This window comes from Oncorhynchus tshawytscha, linkage group LG06, assembly GCF_018296145.1.
Source record: "Oncorhynchus tshawytscha isolate Ot180627B linkage group LG06, Otsh_v2.0, whole genome shotgun sequence".
In the NCBI taxonomy this organism is placed as follows: domain Eukaryota; kingdom Metazoa; phylum Chordata; class Actinopteri; order Salmoniformes; family Salmonidae; genus Oncorhynchus; species Oncorhynchus tshawytscha.
This window is the reverse complement of record NC_056434.1, coordinates 80,055,773-80,071,274: the sequence shown is the minus strand read 5'-3', so window position 1 is coordinate 80,071,274 and position 15,502 is coordinate 80,055,773. Positions and strand designations below refer to the sequence as shown.

The 15,502-nt window shown below is 47.3% G+C and overlaps 1 protein-coding gene across 3 annotated transcripts in view; it reads left to right on the top strand.

Annotated features, from left to right (window-relative positions):
- Window positions 1-2,142: 2,142 nt before the first annotated feature.
- Window positions 2,143-15,502, top strand: part of LOC112253195 (golgin subfamily A member 7B-like) — a 43,655-nt gene continuing 30,295 nt past the window's right edge. For all 3 annotated transcript variants that reach the window (XR_006083657.1, XR_006083658.1, XM_042323671.1), the window contains exons 1-2: window positions 2,143-2,263; window positions 10,987-11,112. Coding sequence is in view for 1 of the 3 variants with exons in the window: in XM_042323671.1 (XP_042179605.1) it covers window positions 2,252-2,263; window positions 10,987-11,112 (138 nt within the window). In the remaining 2 variants the exon portion in view is untranslated. The remainder of the gene's footprint in view (window positions 2,264-10,986; window positions 11,113-15,502) is intronic.

Here is a 15,502-nt window from a genome sequence, read left to right as displayed (position 1 = left end):
CCTCTCCCTCCTACTCCTCTTGCTCTCTGTCCATTGTTGGCATCCATTGTGCAAAACAGGTAATCTGACCTTTGACCTATTTATAGGCCTATACTACAGTAAAGCAGTGATTGGTGTTTAAGTTAAGCTATTAGTGTTTGCACATGTGAGGAGTGTGTGTGTGACCTGGTGAATAAGTGTAGCATTTTGATTGGTTGTGTTTGGAAAAGGAAAGCAAGTCACTTCCTGTTAGATTTTTGTGTTTTAGGTTGAGAATTGTGTGTGGTATTTTGAAAAAGTGTTTTATGCAATTGACAACTGAGTCAAAGGCTGAGAAATAGCTTATGGTTTTTCACATTTGGTGTGTAGATTTGCACTTTGAGTGAGAGGTTTCAAAAATCGTGTGACATGAAAAGATTTTGTGTGTAAGCAGTTGGAAAAAACTGTAAATGTAAATTATAGCTGTCTAACGTTTCTCCCTCAGTGTTTGTGCTTGACTGCGTTATACTGTCAACACAATCAATCATACATATATTATCACCTAATGTTGTGTTAGATCTTTTTATCAACTTAAGTTCAAGTTTTGAACTTCTATTTGCTATTCATGGCTTGTTGGCCTCATTGACCTGAGCTCATACAACTCGATTTTGAGTTTAAAAAAAGCATAATGTATGAATTATTTTGACTATAAAAAACACTCAGATGAAACATATTGTGCTATTTATCACAGACTACTTTGTGTCAAAGTTTAACAAGGACTCTCTCCTCTCTACTCTCTCCTCCTCACCAGTGTCAAGATGTCACATCCTGACCTTAGTTCCTTTTGTATGTCTCTGCTTTAGGATGGTCAGGGGGTGAGTTGGGGTGGCTTCTATGTTTTATTCTATGTTTGTATTTCGATGTGCTTGGCCTAGTATGGTTCCCAATCAGAGGCAGCTGTCAATCGTTGTCTCTGATTGAGAACCATACTTAGGCAGCCTGGTTGTGGGTAGTTGTTTTCTGTTTCGTATCTGTACCAGACAGAACTGTTTCGGTTTCGTTCGTTCACATTGTTGTTTTTGTATTTTCAGTGTTCTATTAAAATAATTATGAACACGTACCACGCTGCACCTTGGTCCTCACCTTCTTCTCTCGAATGCCGTTACACTAGAGCCTCACATACAGTATACAGTTTGGTCATTGTGCTGCCACAGAATGAATTGTGCTTTATATAGCTTTATATACCAGAGCTGCAAGAAAAGTTCTATATATTATTGAAACAATGTTGTGATTGTTTGTGAGAATGCCAACAGGTAGGATTCCCTCGGGGAAAGATTCTATTGGGGAAAGGTTCCCATGGGGGTTGCCATGGAAACTAAGAAGGGGAAGTTCTTTGTGTTTTCTGTCACCATCTACATACCTTATCATGTGGGGGTCTGGGAGAGGAAGTGTGTCCATCTGATGAATGGGCATGTGCCCGAACTCAATTTCATACACTAATTGTAGTCTCACCCATTCATTTCTAATGACTGGTCAAAGGGAACACCACAGGTGTACACAAGTTAAATATAACACCCAAAATGTAATGAAAATTATCTAAATGTTTTTTGCGTGTTCAGATGTGGACAAAGTAATGGAACCTTATGGAAATCAGATTAAATTAACTACATTTTTCAGAGAGAACTTGCAAATCAGTCCAATTCGACAGGAACACAGCAATGTTGATTGTTGATGATTGTTGCCTCAAGTTTCTCTCTCAGTCTTTGTGCTTGACGGAGTTATCAAGGAAACAGCAGGAGATAACAGTTGTTGTTGTTTACAGCTGATGGAGAGAAGGATGGAGAGAAGGATGGAAAAGCAGGCATTTCCTATTAATTATTAATAAACTTGGGAAACCAAAAGAAAAATGACCTCTGTTTTTTACACAGAGGAAACAGTGATATATTGTTACACAGCATCCTTTCTTTGAAGACTCCTGTCTGCTCTTTCATATCTCAGAACTTCTCTTTCTTCTCCATCATTGGTATAATTATAAACTATCCACGTTTTGTAATGACCAAATTACCAACCACTCACCCCAGATCATCTCTCTCTCTCTCTCTCTCTCTCTCTCTCTCTCTCTCTCTCTCACTCACTCACTCACTCACTCTCTCTTACTCACTCACTCACTCACTCACTCACACACACTCGAGCCTCGCTAGTGCGTTCCCGCCCTCCCGCGAAGCTCGAGCCGCGCAGTCCCAAGAGCAGAAGATTTCAGCACGGGACAGATCCTGCACCGTCTCATGGCAACATGTCGACTGAGGTAACAATTTCGGCTAATTTAACGTCTTCGTTCTTGTGGATAATAATGAATGGAAATTTATATATTTTTTCTAATTGTGAGAGAAACGGAATGGAAGGTTGATTTTGTCTCATTTGGTTCGTCTGATAGCGATATGCAGTTTATCCTTGCTGTGCCTTTGATTCAACCGAGGAGATACGGGCTGTTTGAATGAACAACGAAGTAGCCAACACCTGGTGCACTGTATCATTCGGTGGCGGGAGGGTTGTTTTAACACGGCGGAAACGGGGATCAACAACAAGAAGGCAGCTGGCGGCAAACTGAATAATATTTTACCTATCGGCCAAATATAAAGACAGTCGCTCTTTTTCTTTCACCGGTAGACCACTGTATGTTCCGAATGTCAAAGAAAGAGTAACTGTCAATTCCGTTATCGAAGGCGCATATCAATGTATGAATCTTGATCAAGGCTACATTTCTTGAACGTATGTCTGTGTCCCTCCATGACTCCAACTTGGTTGGTCGGATGGGTACACGCAGCTAGAGGTCACTCCACCATATAATGATCAGCACCATGGACAGAGGCAAAGATGTGAGTGTGTGAGTGTGTGTGGGTGTGTGTGTTCACATTTCCCATTATATTATGTATACTCTGGAAATGGACAGAGGCAAAGATGTGTCTGTGTGAGTGTGTGTGTGTGGGTGTGTTTGTGTGTGTGTGCGTGCTTGTGTGGTCGCATTTCTCATTATATTATGCATACTCTGGAAATGTTAATACATTTCTATGCAGAGCTGGCTGAGTTGTAAATGAGATTCTGGGTTAGACATTTTACATGACATATTAGGCATTTAGCAGACCCTCTTCTCCAGAGAGACATACAGTGTTGAGTGCATACATTTTCATACTTTTTTGAAGACGAAGAATACTCACTTGAAGTGTAACCTGGCCTAAAACCTATATAGTAGCCTGATCTAAAACCTGAAAAGTTACCTGGCCTAAAACCTGAAGAGTAACCTGGCCTAAAACCTAAAGAGTAACCTGGCCTAAAACCTGAAGACTTGTGCAGACTTGGCTCTTGCTCAGTGGGTGTAAACAGTCTTGAAATGTGTAGATCATCTGTGTTCAGCACCAGGTTGGTCACACCAGGAATCTGAACAGGATTTCAACACTCATTTCTAAGTCATCTGAACAGGATTTCAACACTCATTTTAAAGTCACCTGAACAGGATTTCAACACTCATTTCTAAGTCATCTGAACAGGATTTCAACACTCATTTCTAAGTCATCTGAACAGGATTTCAACACTAATTTCTAAGTCATCTGAACAGGATTTCAACACTAATTTCTAAGTCATCTGAACAGGATTTCAACACTCATTTCTAAGTCATCTGAACAGGATTTCAACACTAATTTCTAAGTCATCTGAACAGGATTTCAACACTCATTTCTAAGTCATCTGGATTGTAGCTGCCTATATTCCCTAGCCTGGATGTGCTGTGATGCTGTGTCCTCTAACTAACAGCATCAACAACTCACACACAAACACACACCGTTCACAAACAAATTCCTCTAACTAACTGTGTGTGTGTGTGTGTGTGTGTGTGTGTGTGTGTGTGTGTGTGTGTGTGTGTGTGTGTCTGCGGGTGTGTGCGGGTGTGTGAGGCTGTGTTATTTTTAGCAAGTTGTAATGCCAGCAGGGATGTGCTCTGACTGTTTGCCTGTCGCTATCTTATGGGGTGACTTTCCTGGTTGTCTGATGTCACTGTCTGATGGGGTGACTGTCCTGGTTGTCTGATGGGGTGACTGTCCTGGTTGTCTGATGTCACTCTGTGATGGGGTGACTGTCCTAGTTGTCTGATGTCACTGTCTGATGGCATATTATATTATCCTTTTAACCACTAATCTGATCAATTGTTTATTAATTAATTAAAATAAAGCAGTTACATGTCACTCAGTAGACACTGCTACCCAAACAGTACAGTGAGTGTATGCATTTGTTGTGTGATCCTTGTAGGAATTGAACCCTCAACCTTTGAGATGCTACCGCCACGCTCTAACCAACTGGCGTTTTGACCAGTGAAGGGCTTAGACTGTGACCCAAAATGGCTCCCTATTCCCTACTTAGTGCACTACTTTTGACCAAAGACCTATGGCACTAAGGAATAGGGTGCCATTTGGGACACAGACTTAGTGTCCTGGGATGTTGTTCAGACTCCTCTACCCTCTACAAATGGGTAGTGGGCAGAGCTGTACCCTCTACAAATGGGTGGGGGCTGTACCCTCTACATATGGTTGGAGGGCAGAGCTGTACCCTTTTATTGATGTGTGGAGAGCAGAGCTGTACCCTTTACAGATGGGTGGAGAGCAGAGCTGTACCCTTTACAGATGGGTAGGGGGCCGACCTGTACCATTTACAGATGGGTAGGGGGCCGACCTGTACCATTTACAGATGGGTAGGGGGCCGACCTGTACCATTTACAGATGGGTAGGGGGCCGACCTGTACCATTTACAGATGGGTAGGGGCAGAGCTGTACCCTTTGCAGATGGGTAGGGGGCAGTGCTGTGCCCTTTACAGATAGGTAGGGGTCAGAGCTGTACCCTTTACAGATGGGTAGGGGGCAGAGCTGTACCTTCTACAGATGGGTAGGGGGCAGAGCTGTACCCTTTACAGGTGGGTAGAGGGCAGAGCTGCACAGCCTATGCTACTATATGTTTGAATACTCATACTAACTGCATTAATCCTACTATTTGTGATGTAAATGTAAGTATGTAGTATGTTTATTGGTCATAGTATAGATAGAACTTGGAATGGTTAAAGGTCAAGGATGTCATACTACATTTGCCAAAATAAGAAGTATACAAGCAGTGGACACTAGGCCCATAATCTATACAAGCAGTGAACACTAGGGCCCATAATGTATACAAGCAGTGGACCCTAGGGCCCATAATCTATACAAGCGGTGGACACTAGGGCCCATAATGTATACAAGCAGTGGACACTAGGGCCCATAATGTATACAAGCAGTGTATACTAGGGCCCATAATGTATACAAGCAGTGTATACTAGGGCCCATAATGTATACAAGCAGTGTATACTAGGGCCCATAATGTATACAAGCAGTGAACACTAGGGCCCATATTCTATACAAGCAGTGGACACTAGGGCCCATAATCTATACAAGCAGTGGACACTAGGGCCCATAATCTATACAAGCAGTGGACACTAGGGCCCATAATCTATACAAGCAGTGGACACTAGGGCCCATAATGTATACAAGCAGTGGACACTAGGCCCATAATGTATACAAGCAGTGGACACTAGGGCCCATAATCTATACAAGCAGTGTATACTAGGGCCCATAATGTATACAAGCAGTGAACACTAGGGCCCATAATGTATACAAGCAGTGGATACTAGGGTCCATAATCTATACAAGCAGTGGACACTAGGGCCCATAATCTATACAAGCAGTGTACACTAGGGCCCATAATGTATACAAGCAGTGGACACTAGGGCCCATTTCCGTGCTTTTAGGGCCCATAATGCAATTCTTCAGAAAATGGGCATGGCTTCACAACGTTTTCAGATTTAAAGAAAATGGCGGAAATATGTTCAACGAGAGCGGATACAAACGTATTGCTTTAAAGAATTATGAAAAATGTTAACAAAATGTTCAGCAATGTCATAAAGTAATGACTTTTCAAATAAGTTACATTAACTGACAATTTGTTGGCTATGCTTTCCTTATGAAACGGATAACATTTCATTACAACAGTATGTTAGCTAGCTACCTAACGTTAGTTGGCTACTAATACATAATTTGCCAATATTTTAACTACATGCTATCTAACTAACTACCCAACGTTTATTGACTTGATTATTCCTGTCATTCTTAGTTTAGCTAAGTGGTAAAGTCATTGTGCGTTCTCAATGGAGAACTGGGTGCATTTCTAAATTCTCTCTGGTTATCTACTCTGGTTTCAGAGCACTCTCGTCTGAGTGTAGCCAGAGCATCCAGTGTCCGCTCTGAACCCTACGAATTCACAAACGGACAATCTGACAACGCTCTGAAATTACAAACTGACAATCTGACAACGCTCTGAAATTACAAACTGACAACGCTCTGAAATTACGAACGTCCAGAGCTCACTCTGAGCTCACTCTGGCACTCCAGATTGAATTTAATAACATACCCGAAGTCGTAAAATGTCTAGTTTGTAATTTGTTATGCTAACAAGCTAGCAAGAGGTTGCATAGCAACAGCATCAACTTCCGGTAGACAGGCAAAGCGCTAGTACACTCAACTGAAATGATACTGTTTGTTTACAGTATACTAAATTGAACTAATAGTATATAGTATGCAGTATATACTCAGTAAGTATGTAGTATACAATATGTTAGTGTGGGTATTTTGTCTCAGGCGGTCCCACTCTCTGACCTGGCCTGCTGGTTAGCGCTCTTGTGTGTGCGTATGTGGGGGAGGGGGGTGTCAAGGTCTTTGCTGTCCACTGTAACAAGCACAGTTGTTGCTCAGAGACTCCTAGGCCTTGTCAGACTGTATTCTGTGTTCTGTCAGACCCACTGGTTTGTGGAGCCCAGCGTGAGATGGGGTTTCTGACCATGTAAGTCAGGCAGTGGAGCCGAACACTGAGCTGTCAGATATGTCTGTTGTGTTTCCAGGCCTTCGAGTCGATGGCAGAGCCGTGCGGATTTTCTCTGGTGGTCCATCAAACACACACACACACACACACACACACACACACACACACACACACACACACACACACACACACACACACACACACACACACACACACACACACACACACACACACACACAGGTGACAAATCTCATGTCCAAGACCCATCAATTATCCATGACATATTTAATGTGAACAGGCTGCTGCCGTTTGTAACCATCACCCACTGGAGTCTCAAATGCAGCTCATATAGCAGCCAGGTCACCCATGATACAAGTCAGTAATCCGTGTCCATCCATGTCTGAGAACGTAGGGTTCCGTTTTGCAAGGGTTTTGTGGACGGGTATGGTGGACAAGCATAAGCATCTGTCTCTGATTCCAAAGGTTGCACGTTTGTTTGTTTTAAGCCTATCCCAAACCTTAACCCTTACTTTAACTCTTAACCCTTACTTTAACCATTCCGAGTTGAGGCCTAACATCCAGAGGAAAGCAGTCAGAACAAGCTGGTTGTTGAAAAGGAGAGAGGGTGCACAAAGAACCCTTTCGGAACAATGTGTATGTCTGTGTCGTGTGTGGAGTGAGAGAGACAGAGAGGGTAGAGGGGAAAGAGAGAGGGGAGAGAGAGAGCAAGAGAGGGGGAGAGAGAGAGGGAGAGATTAAGACAGGGAGAGAAAGACAGAGAGAAGGGGAGAAAAAGAGAGATAGGCAGGGACAGACAGGCAGTCAGACAGACAGACAGACAGACAGACAGACAGACAGGCAGACAGAGGCAGGCACAGGCAGGCAGGCAGGCAGGCAGACAGGCAGGCAGACAGACAGACAGACAGGCAGGCAGGCAGACAGGCAGTCGGGCAGACAGACAGACAGACAGACAGACAGACAGACAGACAGACAGGACAGACAGGCAGTCAGGACAGCAGACAGACAGACAGACAGACAGACAGACAGACAGACAGACAGACAGACAGACAGACAGACAGACAGACAGACAGACAGGCAGTCAGGCAGACAAAACAGGGAGGAAGAAGGGAAGGAAATGAAGGATGGAGAGAAGAGAAGGATGGAGGGAGAGAGGGATGAAGGGAGAGAGGGATGAAGGGAGAGAAGGGTGGAGGGAGAGAGGGATGAAGGGAGAGAAGGGTGGAGGGAGAGAGGGATGAAGGTAGAGAAGAGTGGAGGGAGACAGGGATGAAGGGAGAGAAGGATGGAGGGAGAGAGGGATGAAGGGAGAGAAGGATGGAGGGAGAGAGGGATGAAGGGAGAGAAGGATGGAGGGAGAGAGGGATGAAGGGAGAGAAGGATGGAGGGAGAGGGATGAAGGGAGAGAAGGAAGGAGGAAGAGAGGGTTGGAGGGAGAGAGGGATGAAGGTAGAGAAGGATGGAGGGAGAGAGGGATGAAGGGAGAGAAGGATGGAGGGAGAGAGGGATGAAGGGAGAGAAGGATGGAGGGAGAGAGGGATGAAGGGAGAGAAGGAAGGAGGGAGAGAGGGTTGGAGGGAGAGAGGGATGAAGGTAGAGAAGGGTGGAGGGAGGGAGCGAGCCAGATAACAGAAGCCCTGTGTAATGTTGTAATAGTCTAATTGTTCTCTCCAATCAGTCCTCTAAGGAATAATGGAATTAGTGTGTGTGTTTGTGTGTGTGGGGGAGTTTGTTTGTTTGTGTGTGTGTTGGGGGGGGGGTTTTGTAACTAGTCTGCTTTTTGGTTGTTTCCATGTAGCCTGTTTTAAAAATGCATGATGTGATGTAACTTCTATTAGACGTGTTTGACTTTAGCTGCTGATTGGCTAAGGAAAAAATCTAAGCCAATGAGATCTTCAGAACTTTATTCTGTATTCATGATGAATGAATTAATACTTTTTTTATAAACGCGGAATGAGGGAGAACTCGGTTTGTTGTTTTGGAAAGTTTGGAAAGTTTCTGAAAAAGTGTTGGTTACTAGCTAGCTACCTTTTAATTTTGGATCCCTCAACGCGGTTGGTAATCCGTTGCTGGGACCGCTGCAATCTGTCCAGGGATCCTGCTGACCAAGGGTTTGATGAGCTGCTTGGCGTAGCAGCTAGCATAACTGCCACTGTTAGCTGTCTATCAAGCTAGCAGGGTTTCCTTGAGGGCTTGAACGCTGCCCGTGACGCGGTTAGACCTTGTAGCTGGAACCGCGGATTGTCCCAGGCTTGTGACAATCTATATCTAGCACGATGACAACCAGATGGCTACCAGCTCAGGTGTATATCCAGAACAAATTCCAGGTGTATATCCAGAACAAATTCAAGATGTATATCCAGAACAAATTCAAGATGTATATCCAGAACAAATTCCAGGTGTATATCCAGAACAAATTCCAGGTGTATATCCAGAACAAATCCAAGATGTATATCCAGAACAAATTCAAGATGTATATCCAGAACAAATCCAAGATGTATATCCAGAACAAATTCAAGGTGTATATCCAGAACAAATCCAAGATGTATATCCAGAACAAATTCAAGGTGTATATCCAGAACAAATTCAAGATGTATATCCAGAACAAATTCAAGATGTATATCCAGAACAAATTCAAGAAAGCGTACAGTATTTTATAGAGCCATTATTGAATGGACCTCCCATCTAATATTGCTCAAATGAACAACAAACCTGGTTTAAAAAAACAGATAAAGCAACACCTCACGGCACAATGCCACTCCCCTGTTATGTGTGTATTGATATGTAGGCTATGGGTGTTTTTTTAAATGGATGTAGTTCTGTCCTCGATCTGTTCTTTTTTAAAAAATGTTCTGTATTATGTCATGTTTCATGTGTTGTGTTGGACCCCAGGAAGAGTAGCTGCTGCTTTTACAACAGCTAATGGGGATCCTAATAAAATGCAAATAAATCAATTGGAAAGGTACACAGATTCCTATCATCAAGTATGTGAATATCCTGAACTACAACTGTAGTATGCAGCTTGACAATACCATTTACAGTTTCCATTTTAAGCTTCATAAGATATTTTGTATTTGATGCAATTCAAATTCCTGTATCTACCTCTTCATTCACAATGAAAAGAAGAACACTTGTTGTGGTAAACAAGCAACAGAAGGATGGAGAAGAAAAAAAGTTGGAAGGAAGAAAAACCTGAACTTGAGAAAGAAAGACTAATCTCACGGGACTGACTGAGGGCTGTCAGAGCCTACCTCTCTTCTCTCTCTTCCTCTCATCCCCCTCTTCTCTCTCTCTCCCTCTCTCATCCCCATCTTCTCTCTCTCCCTCTCTTCCCCTCATCCCTCTTTTCTTCTCTCTCCCTCTCCTCCTCTCAACCCCCTCTTATTTCTCTCCTCCTCTCATCCATCTCTTCTCTCTCTCCCTCTACTCCTCTCATCCCCCTCTATTCTCTTTTCCTCTTGAAATAATGCAGAGATGATAAATTCATGAGTAGTGGCCTGCATACTGTTGTACAAATGCAGCTTTGAGAGGGACGAAGGGAGAGGCATGTTAGTGTTAGTCAAAATTATATTTAGAGCCACTGAGGGAGAGAGGGATGGCAGAGAGATTGAGGGAGAGAGGGATGGAGGGAAAGATGGATTGGAGGGATGGAGGGAGAGGCGATTGCAGCCACTGAGAGAGACATTAAGGGGACTGTACTGCATTGTCTGGATGTTCTCCTTCTCCCTCTCTCCCTTACCCCTCTTTATTTCACACTCCCCCTCTCTGTCTCTCTGTCCTTCTCCCCCTCTCTCTCCCCCTCTCTGTCTCTCTGTCCTTCTCCCCCTCTCTCTCCCCCTCTCTGTCTCTCTCTGTCTCCCTATGTCTCTCTCTCTCCCTCTCTCTGCCTCTCTCTCCCCTTCTCTGTCTCTCTCCCTCCCCTCTCTCCTTCCCCCTCTCTGTCTCTCTCTCCCGTCTCTCTCTCTCGCTCCCCCTTTCTCCCTCCCCCTTGTATCTCTCTCTCCCGTCTCTCCCCTCTCTCTGCCTCTCTCACCCCTTCTCTGTCTCTCTCGCTCCCCCTTTCTCCCTCCCCCTTTCTGTATCTCTCTCTCCCGTCTCTCCCCTGCCTCTCTCTCTCCATAGTTCCATAACCTACAGGAGTTGAGACACAGTGTGTCTGTAGCCACCAAGGTGTTCATCCAGAGAGACTACAGCCAAGGGACTACCTGTCGCTTCCAGACTAAGTTCCCCTCTGAGCTGGACAGCAGGGTGAGCACACACACACACACACACACACACACACACACACACACACACACACACACACACACACACACACACACACACACACACTGTGTGACACATCTCATGTCCAAGAGATGAGAGGGGAGGGGAGAGGGGACATAGGGAGGTTGGGTATAGAGGAGGGGGAGGGGAGAGGACATAGGGAGGTGGGGTATAGGGGAGGGGGAGAGGGGACATAGGGAGGTGGGGTATAGGGGAGGGGAGGTGGGGCATAGGGGAGGGGCCATGGGGGTGGGGTATAAGGGAGGGGAGGGGACATAGGGAGGTGGGGTATAGGGGAGGGACATAGAGAGGTGAGGTATAGGGGAGGGGGCATAGGGAGGTGAGGTATAGGGGAGGGGGCATAGGGAGGTGGGGTATAAGGGAGGGGGAGGGGACATAGGGAGGTGGGGTATAGGGGAGGGGACATAGAGAGGTGGGGTATAGGGGAGGGGGCATAGGGAGGTGGGGTATAAGGGAGGGGAGGGGACATAGGGAGGTGGGGTATAGAGGAGGGGACATAGAGAGGTGGGGTATAGGGGGGGGGCATAGGGAGGTGGGGTATAGGGGAGGGGACATGGGGAGGTGGGGTATAGGGGAGGGGACAGGGGACATAGGTAGGTGGGGTATAAGGGAGAGGGAGGGGACATCGGGAGGTGGCGTATAGGGGAGGGGACATAGAGAGGTGGGGTATAAGGGCGGGGGAGGGGACATCGGGAGGTGGCGTATAGGGGAGGGGACATAGGGAGGTGGGATTCTATGGGAGGAGGGAGAGGATATAGGGAGGTGGGGTATAGGGGAGGGGGGAGGGATGTAGGGAGGGGGTTTAGGGAGGGTGAGAGAATATAGGGAGGTGGGAAATAGGGGTGGGGGAGGGGACATAGGGTGGTGGGGTATAGGGGAGGAGGGAGGGAGGAGGAGACATAGGGTGGTGGGGTATAGGGGAGGGGGACATATGGAGGTCAGGTATAGGGGAGGGGGACATAGGGAGGTGAGGTATAGGGGATGAGGGAGGGGGATGGGGGAGAGGACATAGGGAGGTGGGGTATAGGGGAGAGGACATAGGGAGGTGGGGAGGAGGGAGGAGGGATGGGGGAGGGACATAGGGAGGTGGGGTACAGGGGAGGAGGGAGGGGGATGGGGGAGAGGACATAGGGAGGTGGGGTATAGGGGAGGGGGACATAGGGAGGTGAGGTATAGGGGATGAGGGAGGGGGATGGGGAGAGGACATGGGAGGTGGGGTATAGGGGGAGAGGACATAGGGAGGTGGGGTATAGGGGATGAGGGAGGGGGATGGGGGAGAGGACATAGGGAGGTAGGGGTATAGGGGGAGAGGGACATAGGGAGGTGGGGAGGAGGGAGGAGGGATGGGGGAGGGGACATAGGGAGGTGGGGTACAGGGGAGGAGGGAGGGGGATGGGGAGAGAGGACATAGGGAGGTGGGGTATAGGGGAGGGGGACATAGGGAGGTGAGGTATAGGGGAGGAGGGCGGGGGGTGGGGGAGGGGACATAGGGAGGTGGGGTATAGGGGAGGGGGACATAGGGGGTGAGGTATAGGGGAGGAGGGATGGGGGAGAGGACATAGGGAGGTGGGGTATAGGGGGAGAGGACATAGGGAGGTGGGGTATAGGGGAGGAGGGAGGGGGATGGGGGAGAGGACATAGGGAGGTGGGGTATAGGGGAGGGGGACATAGGGGGTGAGGTATATGGGAGGAGGGATGGGGGAGAGGACATAGGGAGGTGGGGTATAGGGGGAGAGGACATAGGGAGGTGGGATTCTATGGGAGGAGGGAGAGGATATAGGGAGGTGGGGTATAGGGGAGGGGACATAGAGAGGTGGGGTATATAGGGAGGGGGCATAGGGAGGTGGGGTATAAGGGAGGGGGAGGGGACATAGGGAGGTGGGGTATAGAGGAGGGGACATAGAGAGGTGGGGTATAGGGGAGATGGCATAGGGAGGTGGGGTATAGGGAGGGGACATGGGGAGGTGGGGTATAAGGGAGGGGGAGGGGACATAGGGAGGTGGGGTATAGGGGAGGGGACAGGGGACATAGGTAGGTGGGGTATAAGGGAGAGGGAGGGGAGGGGACATCGGGAGGTGGCGTATAGGGAGGGGACATAGAGAGGTGGGGTATAAGGGCGGGGGAGGGGACATCGGGAGGTGGCGTATAGGGGAGGGGACATAGGGAGGTGGGATTCTATGGGAGGAGGGAGAGGATATAGGGAGGTGGGGTATAGGGGAGGGGGAGGGAATGTAGGGAGGGGGTTTAGGGGAGGGGGAGAGAATATAGGGAGGTGGGAAATAGGGGTGGGGGAGGGACATAGGGTGGTGGGGTATAGGGGAGGAGGGAGGGAGGGGAGGAGACATAGGGTGGTGGGGTATAGGGGAGGGGGACATATGGAGGTCAGGTATAGGGGAGGGGGACATAGGGAGGTGAGGTATAGGGGATGAGGGAGGGGGATGGGGACATAGGGAGGTGGGGTATAGGGGAGGAGGGAGGGGGATGGGGAGGGGACATAGGGAGGTGGGGTATAGGGGAGGAGGGAGGGGGATGGGGGAGAGGACATAGGGAGGTGGGGTATAGGGGAGGAGGGAGGGAGGATGGGGAGGGGACATAGGGAGTTGGGGTATAGGGGAGGAGGGAGGGGGATGGGGGAGAGGACATAGGGAGGTGGGGTATAGGGGAGGGGGACATAGGGGGTGAGGTATAGGGGAGGAGGGATGTGGGAGAGGACATAGGGAGGTGGGGTATAGGGAGGGAGGGGGACATAGGGGGTGAGGTATAGGGGAGGAGGGATGGGGGAGAGGACATAGGGAGGTGGGGTATAAGGGGGAGAGGACATAGGGAGGTGGGGTATAGGGGAGGAGGGAGGGGGATGGGGGAGGGGACATAGGGAGGTGGGGTATAGGGGAGGAGGGAGGGGGAGAGAACATAGGGAGGTGGGGTATAGGGGGAGGAGGAAGGGGGATGGGGGAGAGGACATAGGGAGGTGGGGTATAGGGGGGATGTCATGTCACGTACAGAGACAGAGTGAGGGAAGCAGGTAGAGAGGCAAGTTTAAAGAGAGAGGGAGAGTGAAGAGAGGAAGAGGTGATGAGTGAGAAGATGGATAGAGAGGGGGACAGGAGAAGGATTGTTTCAGGAACAGATAGCTTTGAGAGTGAGCTTACAGTTCTGTCTGTTCTCTCAGTAAAAGAGAGACCTCCAGACTATTTCTTCTCCACATGTCCAATTCCAAGTTCACAAGTGTAACTAATGTACAGAATCATAGCAGTGTTTTTAAACCAGTGACAGTACAACTCTCGTCACACTTTATTTGGATAGTCTGGATTGTCCATCTGCTTTACAGATGGTAATACTATCAATAAGCAACTGCTTGCTAAGGTTAGGGTTAAGGTTAGGTTAGAGTAAGGGTTAGGATAAGGGCTAAGGATAGGGTAAGAATAAGGGTTAGGATAAGGGTTAAGGTTAGGTTTAGAGTAAGGGTTAGGATAAGGGTTAAAGTAAGGGTTTAGAGTAAGGGTTAAGGTTGGGTTTAGAGTAAGGGTTAAGGTTGGGTTTAGAGTAAGGGTTAAGGTTGGGTTTAGAGTAAGGGTTAGAATAAGGGTTAAAGTAAGGGTTTAGAGTAAGGGTTAAGGATGGGTTTAAAGTAAGGGTTTAGGATAAGGGTTAAAGTTTGGGTTTAGAGTAAGGGTTAAGGATGGGTTTAAAGTAAGGGTTTAGGATAAGGGTTAGTTGGGTTTAGAGTTGGGTTTAGATAAGGGTTAAAGTTAGGGTTTAGAGTAAGGGTTAAGGTTGGGTTTAGAGTAAGGTTTAAGGTTGGGTTTAGAGTAAGGGTTTAAGGTTGGGTTTAGAGTAAGGGTTAAGGTTGGGTTTAGAGTAAGGGTTAAGGTTGGGTTTAGAGTAAGGGTTAAGGTTGGGTTTAGAGTAAGGGTTAGGATAAGGGTTAAGGTTGGGTTTAGAGTAAGGTTTAAGGTTGGGTTTAGAGTAAGGTTTAAGGTTGGGTTTAGAGTAAGGGTTAGGATAAGGGTTAAAGTTAGGTTTAGTCGATAGTTAGTTGAAATGTTACTGATAGTCTGTACAGCATCTACAGGTGGACTATCCAGATGAAGTGTGAACTGTCAGACACTGTAAGTTGATTGTTTCCTGATGTTGTGTGCCTTATTGCTTTGTCACGTCACGTTTGTAGTGTTGGAGCTTTTCAAGGTTGTTTAGTTCATTCTTCAATGCTACATGTGACTCATGAGTTTCTAAATCGGTAGAACAAACATTTATTTTGGGAGAACAGAATGTGCCTGGTGGGGGGTGCTGTGTGTGTGTGTGTGCGTGTGTCTGTGAGTGTATTTGTTTGTTTGTGTGTTTGTGTGTGTGT